The following is a 22,665-nucleotide window of genomic DNA, read 5'->3' on the forward strand; positions in this document are numbered from 1 at the left end:
GTGCCCGCTGTCAGAAGATGAGCGGGATGTCGGAGCACCGCTGGAACAAGAAGGAAGCGAGGTGAGTATTTATTTATTGTTTTTTTATGACGGCTGCCTTATACTACAGGGTCTGCCTATAAGGGTGCTGCCTTAAACTTCAGGATCTGCCTATGGGGGGCTGCCTTATACTTACTTCGGGATCTGCCTGTAGGGGGGCTGCCTTATACTTCAGGATCTGCCTATAGGGGGGCTGCCTTATACTTCAGGATCTGCCTATAGGGGTGCTGCCTTATACTTCAGGATATGCCTATAAGGGGGCTGCCTTATACTTCAGGATATGCCTATAGGGGTGCTGCCTTATACTTCGGGATCTGCCTGTAGGGGGGCTGACTTATACTTCAGGATCTGCCTATAGGGGGGCTGCCTTATACTTCAGGATCTGCCTATAGGGGTGCTGCCTTATACTTCAGGATATGCCTATAGGGGGGCTGCCTTATACTTCAGGATCTGACTATAGGGGGGCTAACTTATACTTCAGGATCTGCCTATGGGGGGTTGCCTTATACTTCAGGATCTGCCTATATGGGTGCTGCCTTATACTTCAGAATCTGCCTATGCTGGTACTGCCTTTTATTACAGGGTGTTATGACCCCAATGGCGAGGGTCTCAGAGGAACGTGGAAGTCTGCAGAATACAAAAATCCAGCTCATAGGGCAGTGGTAACTGGGTTGACCATATATCTACTCCTAACGCCAACACTAGAAGTAGCCGGGGATCATTCCTACGTTGATTCTAGATGACACGCGCCAGCCGGAGAATCTAGCTACCCCTAGTAGAGGAAAACAAAGACCTTTCTTGCCTCCAGAGAAGGGGACCCCAAAGCTGGATAGAAGCCCCCCACAAATAATGACGGTGAGGTAAGAGGAAATGACAAACACAGAAATGAACCAGGTTTAGCACAGAGAGGCCCGCTTACTGATAGCAGAATAAAGAAAGGTAACTTATATGGTCAACAAAAACCCTATCAAAATCCACACTGGAAATTCAAGAACCCCCGAACCGTCTAACGGTCCGGGGGGAGAACACCAGCCCCCTAGAGCTTCCAGCAAAGGTCAGGATATAGATTTGGAACAAGCTGGACAAAAATACAAAACCAAAACAAATAGCAAAAAGCAAAAGGCAGACTTAGCTGATATAACTGGAACCAGGATCAGTAGACAAGAGCACAGCAGACTAGCTCTGATAACTACGTTGCCAGGCATTGAACTGAAGGTCCAGGGAGCTTATATAGCAACACCCCTAACTAACGACCCAGGTGCGGATAAAAGGAATGACAGAAAAACCAGAGTCAAAAAACTAGTAACCACTAGAGGGAGCAAAAAGCAAATTCACAACAGTACCCCCCCCTTAGTGAGGGGTCACCGAACCCTCACCATGACCACCAGGGCGATCAGGATGAGCGGCATGAAAGGCACGAACTAAATCGGCCGCATGAACATCAGAGGCGACCACCCAGGAATTATCCTCCTGACCATAGCCCTTCCACTTGACCAGGTACTGAAGCCTCCGCCTGGAGAGGCGAGAATCCAAGATCTTCTCCACCACGTACTCCAACTCGCCCTCAACCAACACCGGAGCAGGAGGCTCAGCAGAAGGAACTACAGGCACAATGTACCGCCGCAACAAGGACCTATGAAATACATTGTGAATAGCAAACGACACAGGAAGATTCAGACGAAAAGATACAGGATTAAGGATTTCCAATATCTTGTAAGGCCCAATAAAACGAGGTTTAAATTTGGGAGAGGAGACCTTCATAGGAACAAAGCGGGAAGAAAGCCATACCAAATCCCCAACGCGTAGTCGGGGACCCACACCGCGACGGCGGTTGGCAAAGCGCTGAGCCTTCTCCTGTGACAACTTCAAGTTGTCCACCACATGATTCCAGATCTGCTGCAACCTATCCACCACAGAATCCACCCCAGGACAGTCAGAAGGCTCCACATGACCCGAAGAAAAGCGAGGATGGAAACCAGAGTTGCAGAAAAAAGGCGAAACCAAGGTGGCGGAACTAGCCCGATTATTAAGGGCAAACTCAGCCAACGGCAAGAATGTCACCCAATCGTCCTGATCAGCAGAGACAAAACACCTCAAATAAGCCTCCAAAGTCTGATTGGTTCGCTCCGTCTGTCCATTAGTCTGAGGATGGAAAGCAGACGAAAACGACAAATCAATGCCCATCCTACTACAAAAGGATCGCCAGAACCTGGAAACGAACTGGGATCCTCTGTCTGACACAATATTCTCAGGGATGCCGTGCAAACGAACCACGTTCTGGAAAAACACAGGAACCAGATCGGAAGAGGAAGGCAGCTTAGGCAAAGGAACCAAATGGACCATCTTGGAGAAGCGATCACATATCACCCAGATAACGGACATGCCCTGAGATAGCGGAAGATCAGAAATGAAATCCATGGAGATATGTGTCCAAGGTCTCTTCGGGACAGGCAAGGGCAAGAGCAAACCGCTGGCACGAGAACAGCAAGGCTTAGCTCGAGCACAAGTCCCACAGGACTGCACAAATGACCGCACATCCCTTGACAAGGAAGGCCACCAAAAGGACCTGGCCACCAGATCTCTGGTGCCAAAAATTCCCGGGTGACCTGCCAACACCGAGGAATGAACCTCGGAAATGACTCTGCTGGTCCACTTATCCGGGACAAACAGTCTGTCAGGTGGACAAGACTCAGGCCTATCAGCCTGAAATCTCTGCAACACACGTCGCAGATCCGGAGAAATAGCTGACAAGATAACTCCATCTTTAAGAATACCAACAGGATCAGTGACTCCAGGAGCATCAGGCACAAAGCTCCTAGAAAGAGCATCGGCCTTCACATTCTTTGAACCTGGTAAATACGAGACAACAAAATCAAAGCGGGAGAAAAACAATGACCAGCGGGCCTGTCTCGGATTAAGGCGTTTAGCAGACTCGAGATACATCAGATTTTTGTGATCAGTCAAGACCACCACACGATGCTTAGCACCCTCGAGCCAATGACGCCACTCCTCAAATGCCCATTTCATGGCCAACAACTCCCGATTGCCCACATCATAATTTCGCTCGGCAGGCGAAAACTTCCTAGAGAAAAAGGCACAAGGTTTCATAACAGAGCAACCAGGGCCTCTCTGCGACAAAACGGCCCCTGCCCCAATCTCCGAAGCATCCACCTCAACCTGAAAGGGAAGTGAGACGTCAGGCTGGCACAAAACAGGCGCCGAAGTAAACCGGCGTTTCAACTCCTGGAAAGCCTCCACGGCAGCAGGAGCCCAGTTAGCTACATCGGAGCCCTTCTTGGTCATATCCGTCAAAGGTTTCACAATGCTAGAAAAATTAGCGATAAAACGACGGTAGAAGTTAGCGAAGCCCAAGAACTTCTGAAGACTCTTAACTGACGAGGGCTGAGTCCAATCAAGAATAGCTCGGACCTTGACTGGGTCCATCTCCACAGCAGAAGGGGAAAAAATGAACCCCAAAAAGGGAACCTTCTGTACACCAAAGAGACACTTTGAGCCCTTGACAAACAAAGAATTTTCACGCAAAATTTTAAAGACCAACCTGACCTGCTCCACATGCGAATCCCAATCATCAGAAAAAACCAAAATATCATCCAGATAAATAATCAAAAATCTATCCAGATACTTCCGGAAAATGTCATGCATAAAGGACTGAAAAACTGAAGGCGCATTGGAGAGCCCAAAAGGCATCACTAAGTACTCAAAATGACCTTCGGGCGTATTGAATGCGGTTTTCCATTCATCACCTTGCTTAATGCGCACAAGGTTGTACGCACCACGAAGGTCTATCTTGGTGAACCACTTGGCACCCTTAATCCGGGCAAACAAGTCAGACAACAGCGGTAAAGGATACTGAAATTTGACAGTGATCTTATTCAAAAGCCGATAATCAATACAAGGTCTCAAAGATCCGTCCTTTTTTGCCACAAAAAAGAATCCCGCACCAAGAGGGGAAGAAGACGGACGAATATGTCCTTTCTCCAGAGACTCCTTGATATATGAACGCATAGCGGTATGTTCAGGTACCGACAGATTAAACAGTCTTCCCTTAGGAAATTTACTGCCCGGGATCAAATCTATAGCACAGTCACAGTCCCTATGAGGAGGCAGTGCACTGGACTCAGACTCACTGAAGACATCCTGATAATCAGACAAATACTCCGGAACTTCCGAAGGCGTAGAAGAAGCAATAGACACAGGCAGGGAATCCCCATGAATACCACGACAGCCCCAACTTGAGACTGACATAGCCTTCCAGTCCAGGACTGGATTATGGGTCTGTAACCATGGCAGCCCTAAAACAACCAAATCATGCATTTTATGTAAAACCAGGAAACGTATCACCTCGCGGTGTTCAGGAGTCATGCACATGGTAACCTGTGTCCAATACTGCGGTTTATTTGCTGCCAATGGTGTAGCATCAATACCCCTAAGAGGAATAGGATTTTCTAATGGTTCAAGAGTAAAACCACAGCGCTTAGCAAATGAGAGATCCATGAGACTCAGGGCAGCACCTGAATCTACAAACGCCATGACAGGATAAGATGACAGTGAGCAAATCAAAGTTACAGACAGAATAAATTTAGGTTGCAAATTACCAACGGTGACAGGACTAACAACCTTAGCTATACGTTTAGAGCATGCTGAGATAACATGTGTAGAATCACCACAGTAGTAGCACAAGCCATTCTGGCGTCTATGAATTTTCCGCTCATTTCTAGTCAGGATTCTATCACATTGCATTAAATCAGGTGTCTGTTCAGACAACACCATGAGGGAATTTGCGGTTTTTCTATCACATTGCACCGAATTAGGTGTCTGTTCAGACAACACCATGAGGGAATTTGCGGTTTTGCGCTCCCGCAACCGCCGGTCAATTTGAATAGCCAGTGCCATAGTATCATTCAGACCTGTGGGAATGGGAAAACCCACCATAACATTCTTAATGGCTTCAGAAAGGCCATTTCTAAAATTAGCGGCCAGTGCACACTCGTTCCAATGTGTCAGCACGGACCATTTCCGAAATTTTTGGCAATACACTTCAGCCTCGTCCTGCCCCTGAGACATAGCCAGCAAGGCCTTTTCTGCCTGAATCTCAAGATTGGGTTCCTCATAAAGTAAACCGAGCACCAGAAAAAACGCATCAAGATCAGCCAATGCCGGATCTCCTGGCGCCAGCGAAAAAGCCCAATCCTGAGGGTCGCCCCGTAAGAACGAAAAAACAATTTTTACTTGCTGAGCAGAATCTCCAGATGAACAGGGTCTCAGGGACAAAAACAATTTACAATTATTCACGAAATTCCTAAACTTAAACCTGTCTCCGGAAAACAGTTCAGGAATCGGTATTTTAGGTTCTGACCTAGGATTTCTGATAACATAGTCTTGTATGCCCTGCACACGAGTAGCCAGCTGGTCCACACTTGTAATCAAGGTCTGGACATTCATGTCTGCAGCAAGCATAGCCACTCTGAGGTAAAGGGGAAGAAGAAAAAAAAAAAAAACTCAGAATCTTCTTTCTTATAATCCCTCTTCTGCAATGCATTAAACATTTAATACTGGCCTGGCAAACTGTTATGACCCCAATGGCGAGGGTCTCAGAGGAACGTGGAAGTCTGCAGAATACAAAAATCCAGCTCATAGGGCAGTGGTAACTGGGTTGACCATATATCTACTCCTAACGCCAACACTAGAAGTAGCCGGGGATCATTCCTACGTTGATTCTAGATGACACGCGCCAGCCGGAGAATCTAGCTACCCCTAGTAGAGGAAAACAAAGACCTTTCTTGCCTCCAGAGAAGGGGACCCCAAAGCTGGATAGAAGCCCCCCACAAATAATGACGGTGAGGTAAGAGGAAATGACAAACACAGAAATGAACCAGGTTTAGCACAGAGAGGCCCGCTTACTGATAGCAGAATAAAGAAAGGTAACTTATATGGTCAACAAAAACCCTATCAAAATCCACACTGGAAATTCAAGAACCCCCGAACCGTCTAACGGTCCGGGGGGAGAACACCAGCCCCCTAGAGCTTCCAGCAAAGGTCAGGATATAGATTTGGAACAAGCTGGACAAAAATACAAAACCAAAACAAATAGCAAAAAGCAAAAGGCAGACATAGCTGATATAACTGGAACCAGGATCAGTAGACAAGAGCACAGCAGACTAGCTCTGATAACTACGTTGCCAGGCATTGAACTGAAGGTCCAGGGAGCTTATATAGCAACACCCCTAACTAACGACCCAGGTGCGGATAAAAGGAATGACAGAAAAACCAGAGTCAAAAAACTAGTAACCACTAGAGGGAGCAAAAAGCAAATTCACAACACAGGGTCTGCCTATGGGGTGCTGTCTTATACTACAGATCTGTCTATGGGGTGCTGCCTTTTACTAGAGTCTGCCTATGGGGTGCTGCCTTATACTACAGGGTCTGCCTATGGGGTGCTTCCTTTTACTAGAGTCTGCCTATGGGGGCTGCCTTATACTACAGGGTCAGCCTATATGGGTGCTGCTCTGAAGCATTACAATGAAACCCTGCAAAGTGCCCTGGATGAAGCTGCACCTCCTATACATAGAACAACTCGACACAGACGGCGACAACCGTGGCACACGCCGCAAACACGTTTCCTGCAGGGGTGCTCCAGGTGCGCCGAACGTCTGTGGAGAATATCTAATCTACCCGAAGATTTCATCCATTATAAGTTCATGCTAAAAACATACAACTCTGCCCTTCACCTTTCCAAACAAACCTATTTCAACACCCTCATCACCTCGCTGTCCAATAACCCTAAACGTCTCTTTGACACTTTCCAGTCCCTACTCAACCCAAGAGTGCAGGCCTCAACCACGGATCTCCACGCTGACAATCTGGCCAATTATTTCAAAGAAAAAATTGACCACATTCGACAGGAAATTATCTCCCAATCCCTTCATACCATGCACTTTCCTCCCTCCCCCACTGCATCTAGTTCACTCTCTGACTTTGAACCAGTTGAAGAAGAAGTAATCAGGCTCCTTGCATCTTCTCGCCCAACTACTTGCACCAGTGACCCCATTCCGTCACATCTCCTCCAGTCCCTTTCCCCGGCTGTCACCTCTCACCTAACAAAAATATTCAACCTTTCTCTCTCTGCCAGTATTTTTCCCTCCTCATTTAAGCATGCCATCATACATCCATTACTTAAAAAACCATCCCTCGATCAAAACTGTGCCGCTAATTATAGACCTGTCTCTAATCTTCCTTTCATCTCTAAATTCCTCGAACGCCTAGTCCACTCCCGTCTTACCCGCTATCTCTCAGATAACTCTCTTCTCGACCCTCTTCTATCTGGTTTCCGCTCTTTACACTCTACTGAAACTGCCCTCACTAAAGTCTCTAATGACCTCCTAACAGCTAAATCTAATGGTCACTACTCCATGCTAATTCTCTTGGATCTCTCAGCAGCATTCAACACTGTGGATCATCAGCTCCTCCTCACTATGCTCCGCTCCATTGGCCTCAAGGACACCATTTTCTCCTGGTTCTCCTCCTATCTCTCTGACCGATCCTTCACTGTATCTTTTGCTGGTTCCTCCTCCTCTCACCTTCCCTTACTGTAGGGGTTCCTCAAGGATCAGTCCTAGGCCCACTCCTCTTCTCTTTGTATACTGCCCCTATTGGACAAACAATCAGTAGATTTGGTTTCCAGTACCATGTCTATGCTGACGACACCCAATTATACATTTCTTCTCCTGATATCACGCCGATCTTTTTAGAAAACACCAGTGATTGTCTTACCGCTGACTCTAACATCATGTCTTCCCTCTATCTAAAACTGAACCTGTCAAAAACTGAACTCCTTGTGTTTTCTCCCTCTACTAATCTACCTTTGCCTGACATTGCCATCTCCGTGTGCGGTTCCACCATTACTCCAAAGCAACATGCCCGCTGCCTTGGGGTCATACTTGATTCCGAGCTTTCATTCACCCTCCTCATCTCGCTCTTCTTATCTGCATCTCAAAAACATTTCTAGAATTCACCCTTTCCTTACTTTCGACTCTGCAAAAACTCTTACTGTTTCACTTATTCAATCTCGTCTGGACTATTGTAACTCTCTACTAATCGGCCTCCCTCTTACCAAACTCTCCCCGCTCCAATCTGTCCTGAATGCTGCTGCCAGGATTATGTTCCTCACCAACCGTTACACCGATGCCTCTACCTTGTGCCAGTCATTACACTGGCTACCCATCCACTCCAGAATCCAGTACAAAACTACTACCCTCATCCAGAAAGCTCTCCATGGCTCAGCACCACCCTACATCTCCTCTCTGATCTCAGTCTACCACCCTATCTGTGCCCTCCGCTCCGCTAATGACCTCAGGTTAGCATCCTCAATAATCAGAACCTCCCACTCCCGTCTCCAAGACTTTACACGTGCTTTGGAATGCACTACCCAGGTTAATACGATTAATGCCCAATCCCCACAGTTTTAAGCTTGCCCTAAAAACTCATTTGTTCAGATTGGTCTACCGCCTCAACGCATTAACCTAACTATCCCTGTGTGGCCCATTCAAAAAAAAAACAAAAAACTTAAACCATAATCAGGTTCCTCGCATCATGTTCTCATACACTTTATACAGTTAATAGCCCTATGTACTGCTACATACTTAGGCAGTGAACTGGTTCATGCAGCTTTACATGAACACCCGAGCCTTACACTATAGCTGGTCTAAAAAAACTAAAGCAATTGTTACCATCCACCTCTCGTGTCTCCCCTTTTCCTCATAGTTTGTAAGCTTATGAGCAGAGCCCTCATTCCTCTTGGTATCTATTTTGAACTGTGATTTCTGTTATGCTGTAATGTCTATTGTCTGTACAAGTCCCCTCTATAATTTGTAAAGCGCTGCGGAATATGTTGGCGCTATATAAATAAAATTATTATTATTATTATTGCTGCCTTATACTTCAGAATCTGCCTATGGGGTGCTGCCTTAGGCCTCTTTCACATTTCCGTCGGTACGGGGCCTTCGTAAACCTATGTACAATTGTGCACAAAGTGGGCAGCGGATGCAGTTTTCAGACTCATCCGCTGCCCATTGTGAGTTCCGGGGAGAAGGGGGCGGAGTTCCGGCCGCACATGCGCGGTCGGAAATAGCGGTTTCGACGGATGAAATAACGTTACATTGAACTTTTTTTGTAACGACGGGCCGCCAAATACCGATGCATCCAGTGCACGACGTATGGAACGTGTGTCCATACTTCGCGATGCGTTGGTAAAGTCTATGTGAAAAAAACGCATCCTGCGGGCAACTTTGCAGGATGAGTTTTTTTCACAGAACGACGCATTGTGACGTTCACATTCCAACGGAAGTGTGAAAGAGGCCTTATACTACAGGATCTGCCTATGGGGTGGTGCTTTATACTACAGGATCTGCCTATGGGGTGCTGTCTTATACTACAGGGTCTACCTATGGGGTGCTGTCTTATACTACAGGATCTGCCTATGGGGTGCTGTCTTATACTACAGGGTCTACCTATGGGGTGCTGTCTTATACTACAGGGTCTGCCTATGGGGTGCTGTCTTGTGCTATAGAGTCTACCTATGCGTGCTGCCTTGTGCTATAGAATAGGCCTATGGGGAGTGCACTATACTATATGGAGACCTATGGGGAGTGCATTATATTATATTTAGGATGAACTGGTGCACTATACTATATAGAGGCCATCTAGTGGGCTATCATACAGTGTGGAGATTACAGTGAAGTGGCTATCATACAGTGTTGGAGACATCAAACAGTTTGGGAGCTACTAAGGGGTCAGTATACTGTGTGGATGGTACTATACAGTGAGGGGGCATTATACTGTATAGAGGAGCTGTACAGGGGGAGACTCGAGACATTATTAAATGTAAAGTGGGCACTTCATGTTATAGAGGATCTCAGGTTACTGTGACTATCAAAGGGGCACACATGGCAATATTACTTTCTAGGGAGCAAAATGTGGGCACTGTTTTCTAGGGCACGTGCACCCGGCATTACTATATTATAGAGGGGTGCTTTAGAATTTAGAAGGCACAGAGAACCACACAGCATGTGCAGTAATAGGGTCACATACAGCAGCAGCGGCTCAGTATTGGGGTATCAGGGGCAGTAATAGGGTCACATACGGCAGCAGCGGCTCAGTATTGGGTTATCAGGTGTAGTAATAGGGACACATACAGCAGCAGCGGCTCAGTATTGGGGTATCAGGGGCAGTAATACGGACACATACGGCAGCAGCGGCTCAGTATTGGGGTATCAGCAGGATGAGGAGTTTGTGCAGGTTGGGAATAGATGGTGATGGGGCTGTGATATAAGAAGTGAAACGTGTCTTTGTTGTATTCTCTGCAGACGAGTTGTAGCTGGAAGAAGTTGTCATGTCGGTCTGGGCCAGATGGAAAAGACGGGAAAAGTGAACGATTCCATCAGAAAGAACGTCAGTGGTAAGTCATTGTCTGTAACTGTGCAGTAATCTCTTATATGTTCTGTAGGACTGGTATCTACCACTGACCATGTGGCGGTAATATTGTTGGTCTTTACATAGAGATTATCTTCAGTAACAGCGCGGTCATCTGCTGAAGTTCTCCTCCACTATTACGGTGTGTCACCGAATTGTAATCAAGGCTACCTGGTTAGGGGTCCACTCAGAAGCTTCGCCCCCCCTGAACCAAAACCCTAGCTACGCCTCTGCTCACTCACGAAGATGTTTAAGGACAGACGCTCATCCTTGGACAGAACTGTTTTTGCATCTTGCATCTCCCACATACAGGAAGGGAAATAAAGGCAAATGATCATCCTCACATTTATAGGTTTTTACCGTAATTTATTTTTCATTCTTTGATATTTATCGGCTCAATGAAGCAAGCATTGCATGGGTGAAGAATAATATACTGTAGACCGGAGGTGCACAACCTGCAGCCTGGGGGCCGCATGTGACCTTTAATGCCATTTTGTACAGTCCCCAGCCATCTCTAATCTCCTGTGTTCATGTTATGAAGGGACTGTATAGAGATCTTTGTAAAGGTCTTTTTACACTCGGAAAGGAATTTTTCCTCTAATATGGAACCTTTAGCACCTGCCCAATGAGAGTTTTGCCTTCCTCTGGATCAACATGTTAGATTATAGGATGAACTCGGTGGACTTATGTCTACCTTCAACTTTAAAAACTATGAAGTTTTAAGCGTAAATGAATATTTAGAAAGTCCTTCTTTACATGTTTCATCTGTTTAATATCAACTAGTTACTGCTTTAAACATATAGAAAAACCGCACAAACACCTCCCTGCATAACATTGTACACATTGATTAGCTGTAGTGTATGAAGAACAGTTCTTCGCTGCTTTGTAGTTTTATGCTAAATGTTTCAATGGTTATAATAGAGAAGAAGCTTTAATTGCTACCGACCTCAAGAATTTGGAAAGAATAGCTTGCTTCCTTGAAGATTGGTGCGTTGTCATTGACATTAATGACTTGTACAAAAAAAGTTTCTCCGAGAACCTGAAAAAAAAACCCAGTAAGTTTGCTCTTTATGTCCAAATCATTATCAGACTGTGTTCACATGTTGTGATTTTGCAATGTTTTTTTGCTGCATTTTTTTATACAAATTAAAAGCTCCTTTTTCCAGAACCGGCAAAAGCTGAGATTTCAGAAATCACATGCACAAAATTCTGACATTGCTTTGGGGAATTGTCTTCATGGTGTACATTGTATGGTAAAAATGACCTTGTAATATGAATCTGCTCATCAGTACGATTACAGGGATACAAAACATCCAAGTTTTTTTTTATTTGTTTAGTGGCAAAAAAAAATCAGATGTTTCCAAAAACATTTTTTGGGTTGTGTCTCCATTTTCCGAGATCCATAATACTTTAATTTTTCGTTCCATGGAGCTGTATGTAAGAATATATTTTTCTGGAAGAGACAATTTATAGATACCATTTTGGGATAGATGTGACTTTTTGATCCCTTGTTATAGCATTTCTTGTGGAATTTCGGTGACCAAACACCATCATTTTGACGTTCTTGATTTGGTTACCGTAATTTATGGTGTTTATTGATCTGGTTAATTGTTTTTATATTTTGACAGATCTGACTTTTCTGATACCAATATATGATTTTTCTGTTTTGTTTTTTTTTCATTTTCTTCAATATCTTTATTTTTCATGGGGGAAAAGAGGGTGATTTTAACTTTTATGCTTTTTTAATTTTTTATCACATTTTTTTAAAACTTTTTCTACTTTTCACTGTTCATCTTAGTTCCCTAGGGGGACTTGAAGCTGCGATTGTCTGATCGCTTGTGCTATATACAGCGATGCCTCTGCACTGGTTATAGCATTTTTACTGCATCCTTTGCTGCATGTCTTATGCACATTTTTGGTGAAGATTTGAAACAGTTTTTTTAGTGTAGAAATATTGCACTTAAGAACACATTTGTCTAATTTACGTATATTTTTTTCAGTCTCCCCATAGAAGCCTGAAAGTGAACAGTTAAACGTCGTCTTTAAACACACAGTAGACATCACTTTTAATGAAATCACATCACAGGGTTTACGCTATGTGGGATCATGGTCTTACACTAGAGAGCTTCAGAATGCAGAAGACAAACACAAAAAGAGACAGAGCGACATCACATAAAGGCAAACTGGGAGGATCTTACTCACAATCTGGTTCCCTTTTTTGCAGATAAGAGTGACCGATATAATCGTTTCTGTCTGGTAATGCAAAGAGAAATCAAATATTATTTAGTAAGAAAAATATTTAAATAATAATGATCAGGATAATTAAAAAGTAAGCAGGTTTTTAGTTTTGCTAATCTTAAATAAATAGATAAGAGCATGTTAATCGTAGCAGCAGGATCCAGATTAATTTTTCACACATGGCTTAGTCTGCAACCCTCCCCCATACAAATTGTTTTTGGAAATAACTTGCCCCTTGGATGAAGATGGACTGGGGAGGAGGCTTCTCCTCCAAATGAACAAAGAGTTCAAAAACTCTTTAACATTTCTGAGCGTTTTATAGAACTTTTACTTTACCACATTCGTAAATTCTTACAAGATAGTTTTGGACCTGCAACGTGTGGCGGGGCGGTAGTCGCGGCACGTTCCATGAAACTGGAGATCCTGGCTGGGTGTGTGGACTTGTGCTGTGAGGACGCTTTACCAATGCAGGCTGCATGTAACCGATGTTGCTGGTTGGCCAGGACCAGATGTTTCACAGTTCAATGAGGGAGACCACCATTCAAAAATAAACTCTTTACAGAACGGTAACTAGATCAGGATTATGTACAAGGGACAGCAGGTATAAAGTCTTTTGGACATTTCCTTTACAGTTAGAAGCATTTTCCACAGTTTCCTTCCTTAGTACCGTATATATTCGTGTATAAGCCGAGTTTTTCAGCACATTTTTTTGTGCTGAAAATGCCCCCTCAGCTTATACACCAGTCATTGTCCCAGAAAGACGGCGGGGGAGGGGGAGCCGTGGGTCACAGAGGCAGGAGCCGGCAGCTGCAACTGTGCCCATTGCTAAAGAGAAATGAATATTCACTGTGCTGGCAGTGAATATTCATTTCTCTTATAGCGCGCACAGTTACAGCCGCAGCCTACATAACTTCCCTGCGTGCTCTCGTTGCATCTCCTTCCAGTGCCAGTCTTCCGGCTGAGCGATCCCGTGTCCCCCGGTCATTAATGTAATGAATATTCACCTCTCTCCACTCCCATAGGCGTGGAGTGAATATTCATTGCTTTAATGAGCAGGGACATGTGATCACTGGGGACATGTGATTAGGGGATAAGGAGCCATGCATACAAGGATGGGGATAAGGAGCCATGCATACAGGGACAGGGAGCCATGCATACAAGAACGAGGAGCCATACATACAAGGACGGGGACCCATGCATACAAGGATGAGGGGACAATGCATACCTGGCTTATACTCGAGTTAATAAGTTTTCCCAGTTTTTTGTGGCAAAACTAGGTGCCTCGGCCTATACTCGGGTCTACTTATACTCGAGTATATACGGTAGTTTAGAAGAACGCTACGTCCACTGTTTTTTCCTACTTCACAGCTTTAATGCTACAGCCTTATTTAACAAGTCTCCTTTACTTGTTCTGCATTTCCATATCCTATTTCTTCTACCACTGGCACCCTGGAACTCCTGCTTGGGACTCTTCACTAGTCCCAGCCTCTCAGTCCCGTTTAGGCCATTACCTTCCAGCGTTACAAGCTCAGGGTCTCATGGCTAGGCATCATCTCCTAGGACCCCCCTCCAGAAGGCCATTCTGTCTGTCATTTCTGTTCAAGATCTCCTTTTCCCTCCTCTTCAGTCTCTTCACATTTACGGTCACCTTCGAATGTAGAACTGTTCATTTCAGACTTTTTAGTCCTCTCACCAAGCACTCCACGCCCTATCTCTCTTCTAAGGGAATGTGTGGAAACAGTCACGTTCCCTTAGACTAGCCCCTCCAACTGTGGCTAGTCCCAACTATTAACTCTATTTACCCTATAGTCAAATATATACATCACATAACTTATTCAACGCATTACACTACTCACATTACATCATAATATCATATTACACAGTATTTACAAATGACAATTCACATGACATAACATTATACACATAATGCCGGGGTCACACTTGCGTGTGCAATACGAGAAACTCGCACGAGTCTCTTGCATCAATACCTGGCACTCGGGACCAGAGTGCCAGCAGCAGTTCCGGGTATTGATGCGCGAGTTTCTCGCATTGCACATGCAAGTGAGACCCCGGCCTAACAATCAAACTCATTTATTTAAGGAAACGTGGCCAGCATGTCCATATCCTTACAGACAAACCGCATAGTTTCAACAAAGGATGTTGATTGGAGTGGACCCGTGGAAGTTCGGGTTCATCGAGTTTGACAGAACTTTCATCCAAAGATTGGATTTGGGTACCAGAACTCTACCCAACCTTGAACCTAAACCTGAACCCCATAGAAATCAATGGTGACAAGAACTTTGGAGTTGGTGTCTCTCTCTCTATCTACGTTTCTCCTTCTGAACTGTAAAATGGACTTCCAGAAGAAGTCCATGTTCTGAGTTCAGCGCTGAACACTAGGTGTCCCGTATGAGCCCCAAACATTACAGAACAGGTTCGCTCATCTCTAATATACAGTAGAACGGTTTCTCTTTAGTTAAATCAACCATTTATTACTCTTTTTCTCTTGTTTTTGTACATTATGTGTTTTTGGAATCTGAAAAATGTTAATAAAAACATTATTTAAAAACAAAAGTATGTTAGTCCATGCTTTTATTGTACAGCATCATAGCAAGAGGTGCACGTTAAGATCAGCAATCCTAAATCCCTTCCAACATTTTACTGATACATCGTCCAAACGGCATATAATAAAGTAATTGGAATACCAGATCTATCTGCAAGCATGGGACTGGTTCAAAGTGTTTTTTTTTATTCTACTGTAACATTCTGATTATTACACCCCCATATTGGAAAACATTTTAACTAAATTTCAAGCTGTCATTTTCAACCTCTGATGTTTAGTGTCTTGTTGGGGATCCACCAAGGGCAGCTAAACCTGCGGCCCTGCCCCTCTGTTATTACACACTGACACTGACGTACCTCATAGTCCAATTCTTCAAACAAAACCAGATTTGATTCGTTGACTCGAAATTGTTTTTCTTCAACCTCTGCCGTATGCTCAGGTTCAGTAATTAATGCTGTCACCACTGTACCTGGTTTTGCGTCTTCACGAATACTTGGAACTGGATTGGCAGATCTACAAGCTGTAGAAAATACAATAATATTGTTATGGGAGAAAGCGGATCTACTACCATCCGCCATGTTTAACCCTATGGAGTGCATAACCGTTACCGTAAGGTTACAAGTAGTGATTAGCATGAGCATGCTCGGGTGCTAACAGAGTGTCTTCGGTGTGCTCGAATAATATGTCTGAGTCCCCGCAGCTGCACATTAGGGGAACCATGATGCTCAGTGGTTAGCATTTTTCCTTTGCAGCACTGGGGTCCTGAGTTGAGATCCCACCCAGGACAACATCTGCAGGGAGTTTGTATGTTCTCCCCGTGTTTGTGCAGGTTTCCTCTGGAGACTTCAAACAGAGCTCAATTTTCAAATTTGACATGTGTTGCGCTATTCGCAAATAACTTTGGAAGACCTTTACCAATCCCCGTGCTCCAGAAGAAGGTTTTTTTTTCCATGACACATTGCACTTTATGTTAGTGCTAAATTTAGGTCAATATGTTTTGCTTTTGTTTATGAAAATATCTAAAACTTGTTGAAAATTTATAAAAATTAGCAATTCCTTAATGAGGCGCTTGGAAATAAGTATATAGTGACCTCTGATGAGTGAAAATGCAGTGGTATTAACATCAATCATAGGTGTTTAACCTCCTAGATGCTGCTGTTAATAGTGACAGCAGCATCTAGAGGGTTAACAGAGGAAGGGCACTCCTTGTTTAACCGCATCGGCTCCTTGTTTAACCGCATCGGCACCTTGCGATTGCTGATGGTTGTCAGGACAACCTGTGACCAAGTAAAGCAATATTTTAGTGGAAAAAAATTAACTTTTCATATTTTTCATTCCACTCGTTACCGAAATTCTTGTGAAGCACCTAAAGGTTTAGCAATCTTCCAGACAGTAGTTCTGAATACTTTGAGGAGTGCAGTTTTTAAAATGGTTTCACTTTTGGGGGAGAGGGAGCTCCAATATATAGGCCCCTCAAAGGTACTTTAAGACTAAATAGGTCCTGTGGTGTAGTGACCCCTGTGGCAGCTAGGGGGCGCTCTGTGCGCTCTGTGAGATATGCTTGGAGGCGTATCTGTTGTGGTAATAGTGGTGAACCTGTAATCGGCAGTGTTGTGAATGGCCGATATGTGTCGCAGAGGGAGTCTGCGTGGTAAGTCTGATGTATTGTGATTATGCTGGGACCTGTAGTCCCTCAAGAGTTTGTGTAATGTGTATAGTTAAGTTTGGGTGACTTACTAGGCTAGTCATGAGAGATGGGAGGGTCAGACTAGCCACACATACACTCCCACCCAGGGGAGTGGTTACCAGTATGTAACGTGACCAGGGTGTGAGTCAGGGTTGGATGTGAGCTCCCTGTGTGTGGAGCTCAGAGGTGTGTCCGGTAGGTCCTGTGTGGTTCCTGTGTGGAACCTGTGTATGGACCTGACCGATGAAGGTGCTGGATCGTCCTAGGAATGACTAGGGTCCTGCAAGCACCTGAGATGGTTGGTGCTGGACTGTTCTGGGAATGACCAGGGTCCTGCAAGCACCTGAGATGGTTGGTGCTGGACTGTTCTGGGAATGACCAGGGTCCTGCAAGCACCTGAGATGGTTGGAGCTGGACTGTTCTGGGAATGACCAGGGTCCTGCAAGCACCTGAGATGGTCGGTGCTGGACTGTTCTGGGAATGACCAGGGTCCTGCAAGCACCTGAGACCGTGAGACTTGGCTTCGGGTGGCCTGGGTATTGGACGTTCCCGGCTGGGGAAGGACGTCCTGAAGAATACCCGGACTAGGCCACCAGGCAGGGTCCTGGCTACCTGGGTGTTGGGAGGTCCTGCGACGAGGATCGGATCCCTGAATAGCACGAGGTGAGGACCGGGATCTGCGGGGCCAGGGACTGTTACTGTGTGGGGAAGCTGGAGTCCTTCGGTGAGGTCTGGACTGACTACTGGGTGCTGACCAGGCAAGTTGGTGATCCCCGTTAGGCAGCTTACCCGGAAGAGTGTTAACAGAGTGTGGGGAAGCTGGAGTCCTTCGGAGAGGTCTGGACTGACTACTGTGTATTGACCAGGCGAGTTGGTGATCCCCGTTAGGCAGCTTACCCAAAGGCTGTTAGAAGAGTCGGCAGGTGGAGCCGGAGCTCCCGTCAGGTACGATACAGGCCGGTAGTGCTTGTGAAGTTCTATGTACTGCGTGGTCTCCCTTGGGAACTGGTTAAGGGAGGACCAGCGTGATTAAGAGACTGTGACCCAGAGTCGTATGTGCTGTTTGCGACTTGGGACATTGGTGAAGTGTACGGCGTACGGACACCCTGGTAACTGGGCGAAGTGAGAGGCCCAGCACATTAGTGTCCGTGAGACAAAGCCATACACTGAAGTGTTTGAAGCTGCAAGTAAATATCACCAGTTGGTGCCTGTTGTGTTTCATGTTATGAACTATGCGTAACCCGGTTTATGACGCTTAATAAACCGCATGGACTGCTTTGTTTTATAAACCCGTGCCCGTGTGCTTGAATATCGCGGCCAAGTGAGTGTCCCCCAACACTCTCAGTAAGAGAAACCTTACAATTGGTGGAGAATTTTGGCAACAATCCCGCTAGCACACGTGGAGTTAATTGCTGTGGCAGAGCCACGAAGGTGACAAGCGTCTAGCTGTAACTCGGCGGGGTTACGAAAGTGACAAGCGTCTGCTGTGACTCGGCGGGGTCACGAAGGTGACAAGTGGCAGTAGTGGAGCCGTGCAGAGCCGTGTGGAGAGTAGCCGCGGTTGCAGCGAGAAGTTTCACACTAGGCGGAGCTGCAGTGGCTTGTGGTTGGCAGCACCTGGACGTGCCGGTGGTGTGTGACTGCAGCGGGAGCTGTGGCGGTACCAGCAGGAGCTGGTGAAAGTGACATAGAAAAAAAAATAATTTTTTTTTTCTTTTTGTGCAGACTCTTAAAGGGCCAGTACAAGCCCAGAAACATTGGGGTGTACTGTGTGAACTGGGGCTGAATCCCGAACCGGGGTGGTGTCAAAAAACGCAACACTTGCCCAAAAAGGGGGTGGAGCCAAAAAAGGGGCAGTAATCAGTGAGGAGCCACGTCTGTGTCCTTTTTGGCTGAATGGAGAGTGTGTGCAGGGGTTGTTAGACCCGGGGAGAGAGGCGTCTTTGCTGAGAACCCTTCCAGGGAGTGCTGGGTCACCTGGGGACGCTAAATGTCTTCAGGCAGCCACTCTCTCCGTTACTGCAGCTGATGTTTCCACATACCATGAGGTGATTGTAGTCCCGAGCTGGCCGTGTCCTATGGTTAAAGGACAAGATTTGGTGACACTGTGGGACTGGTGGAAAACGGGTGAAGTGTTTGTGGATGTTATGTGGAAGGGTGGTAGTATTAGTGAGAATGCGCCCCCTAGAGTTGACAGTCCTAAGGTGGGCGGGACCAAAGGAAATGATAAACGTGCCCAACTTACGGACATGCCACCTGAAGTGTGCCACAATGCGACTGGTAGTGGTCTGGTGGAAAAAATAAGTGGAGCTGACACCCAGACAGAGAGGGACTTGCGGGATCTTCGTACTCTGGGTGGTGACTATGACAGGTCATGGCCAGTAATAGGCGCTGGAGCGGAGTATGACCCTGTGCTAACACACGTACTGACACAGAGAAACGACAGGGCTCCACAGACTGAAGTCATGATAGCGGGGGCAGCCATTCCAGAAGTTGTGACCTGGTTAGGAAGGGACGGCTGGTTCCTGGATGACAGATCGGGTGGTGGTGACTCCCAATCAGACGGTGACGAAGGCGCTAAAGAGGGCAGTAAGACTGACTCTGGTATAAGGAGAAAAACTTCCTCCCGTCGCCGAAGATATAAAAGAGCCGAACGAGATAGTCACCCGGTTGTGGCGGATGTCTTGTCGGAAAGGTCGATGGCAAAACAGGGGCCATCCGTTCCTGAAGGAAGTGAGAATCCACTCGTCAAGTGTGTGATAGATGTACCCGAAGAGGCGCAAGATGCATGTACCGGTGAGGGTGTGCATGAAGCCTTCAAAAGGCAGTAGAAGCGTGTAGTGTGCATTGGGCACTAGAGACGAAACAGTGGTGAGTGACTTAGGTGGGAGACCTGGTAGAAAAAAAAATGTGTTGACTAAAGATTTGATGACACAGACAGACTGTGACTTAAGGGCCAAAGCTCAAGGCCTACGTGTTGACCGCTGGGAGCGGGGTAAACCCAACATGGGTATGATTATGAGTGTTGTCCAAAACCGACTGAGACGGTCTTCTCGACTGGTAGGGCAAGGGAGTGTGTGTGACCTGTCTCGAGATTCCAGGTGTTTGACAGGTGTTCAACCCTACAGGTGTGAACAGAGGGGGAGGATATGTGGTGTAGTGACCCCTGTGGCAGCTAGGGGGCGCTCTGTGCGCTCTGTGAGATATGCTTGGAGGCGTATCTGTTGTGGTAATAGTGGTGAACCTGTAATCGGCAGTGTTGTGAATGGCCGATATGTGTCGCAGAGGGAGTCTGCGTGGTAAGTCTGATGTATTGTGATTATGCTGGGACCTGTAGTCCCTCAAGAGTTTGTGTAATGTGTATAGTTAAGTTTGGGTGACTTACTAGGCTAGTCATGAGAGATGGGAGGGTCAGACTAGCCACACATACACTCCCACCCAGGGGAGTGGTTACCAGTATGTAACGTGACCAGGGTGTGAGTCAGGGTTGGATGTGAGCTCCCTGTGTGTGGAGCTCAGAGGTGTGTCCGGTAGGTCCTGTGTGGTTCCTGTGTGGAACCTGTGTATGGACCTGACCGATGAAGGTGCTGGATCGTCCTAGGAATGACTAGGGTCCTGCAAGCACCTGAGATGGTTGGTGCTGGACTGTTCTGGGAATGACCAGGGTCCTGCAAGCACCTGAGATGGTTGGTGCTGGACTGTTCTGGGAATGACCAGGGTCCTGCAAGCACCTGAGATGGTTGGTGCTGGACTGTCCTGGGAATCAGCAGGGTCCTGCAAGCACCTGAGATGGTCGGTGCTGGACTGTTCTGGGAATGACCAGGGTCCTGCAAGCACCTGAGACCGTGAGACTTGGCTTCGGGTGGCCTGGGTATTGGACGTTCCCGGCTGGGGAAGGACGTCCTGAAGAATACCCGGACTAGGCCACCAGACAGGGTCCTGGCTACCTGGGTGTTGGGAGGTCCTGCGACGAGGATCGGATCCCTGAATAGCACGAGGTGAGGACCGGGATCTGCGGGGCCAGGGACTGTTACTGTGTGGGGAAGCTGGAGTCCTTCGGTGAGGTCTGGACTGACTACTGGGTGCCGACCAGGCAAGTTGGTGATCCCCGTTAGGCAGCTTACCCGGAAGAGTGTTAACAGAGTGTGGGGAAGCTGGAGTCCTTCGGAGAGGTCTGGACTGACTACTGTGTATTGACCAGGCGAGTTGGTGATCCCCGTTAGGCAGCTTACCCAAAGGCTGTTAGAAGAGTCGGCAGGTGGAGCCGGAGCTCCCGTCAGGTACGATACAGGCCGGTAGTGCTTGTGAAGTTCTATGTACTGCGTGGTCTCCCTTGGGAACTGGTTAAGGGAGGACCAGCGTGATTAAGAGACTGTGACCCAGAGTCGTATGTGCTGTTTGCGATTTGGGACATTGGTGAAGTGTACGGCGTACGGACACCCTGGTAACTGGGCGAAGTGAGAGGCCCAGCACGTTAGTGTCCGTGAGACAAAGCCATACACTGAAGTGTTTGAAGCTGCAAGTAAATATCACCAGTTGGTGCCTGTTGTGTTTCATGTTATGAACTATGCGTAACCCGGTTTATGATGCTTAATAAACCGCATGGACTGCTTTGTTTTATAAACCCGTGCCCGTGTGCTTGAATATCGCGGCCAAGTGAGTGTCCCCCAACACTCTCAGTAAGAGAAACCTTACAGTCCATTCTGGAAATTTCCGTAAAAAAATGAAAAATTGCTGCAAACATTTTAACCCTTTTAGCATCTTAACATAAAATATTAGAAATCTGATATTTGTGTGGTATAACTGTCCAGTTTAATGGTATAAAAATTTTGAAAATTGCTTTTTTTTTCAAAATTTTCAATGTATTTCAGATATTTTTGAAAAAAACAAAACATTGACCTGAATTTTTCACAGATATGAAGTACAATGTGTCACAATAGAAAAAAACTCATTATCACGAAGATATGTGGAAGAATTTAAAGGTTATTATCACATAAAGGGCTCGCTCCCGCTGGTGTATAAAATCGGTGAGTGCAATGCGAGAAAACATCACATTGCACTCGCACCAATGTTATTCAATAAGTCAGTGCTCATCTGCGAGTTTTTCCTTAGCTGTATTCAGGTTAAGGAAAAAACGTCAACATGCTGCAAGTGGCCTCGGATGAGACTCGCCAATCTAAGTCAATGGGTGCGAGAAAAAAAATCTGGCGGCACATTTTTTACACAGCAATCACATAGGAAACCTGACATTTCATTAGCCAAGTACAGTAAATTCACAGTGTGAACCATCAGAATAGATAGAATAGATTAATACTGTATATAGAATAGATCCATATAAACAATAGATAGATATCCAATTTCACAAGTCCCGCTGAGCTCCGCGAGACTCGGTGACTCTGAACAGCGCTGAGATGTCAGTAACTATACTGCTAATCAGAGTCGCATAGAGCATAGAGGGCAGCGTGGCCCGGTGACTGATGAGCGGTAATGTTGCTGACGTCACCGCTGTTTGGAGCCGCCAGGTCTCGTGAAGCGCAGCGTAACCCGGAGTTGCTCCTGCTACAGCCTATGGTGCTTGGTTCTCTAAACGGGACTCGATAGCATTTGGACGTCAGATTCGGGATTGTCGTGGGACCGCCAAGGACTACGT

At 46.2% G+C, this 22,665-nt stretch overlaps 1 protein-coding gene across 7 annotated transcripts in view; it reads right to left on the bottom strand.

Moving 5' to 3' along the window:
• Positions 1–22,665, bottom strand: part of CDHR5 (cadherin related family member 5) — a 78,036-nt gene that overhangs the window by 44,250 nt on the left and 11,121 nt on the right. For all 7 annotated transcript variants that reach the window (XM_077287801.1, XM_077287802.1, XM_077287800.1 and 4 more), the window contains exons 2-4: positions 15,685–15,848; positions 12,730–12,780; positions 11,474–11,566 (exon numbers count right to left, since the gene is read on the bottom strand). In XM_077287801.1, coding sequence (XP_077143916.1) covers positions 11,474–11,566; positions 12,730–12,780; positions 15,685–15,848 — 308 coding nt within the window. The remainder of the gene's footprint in view (positions 1–11,473; positions 11,567–12,729; positions 12,781–15,684; positions 15,849–22,665) is intronic.

The sequence above is a fragment of the Ranitomeya variabilis genome, chromosome 2 (assembly GCF_051348905.1).
Source record: "Ranitomeya variabilis isolate aRanVar5 chromosome 2, aRanVar5.hap1, whole genome shotgun sequence".
NCBI classification, from domain to species: Eukaryota; Metazoa; Chordata; class Amphibia; order Anura; family Dendrobatidae; genus Ranitomeya; species Ranitomeya variabilis.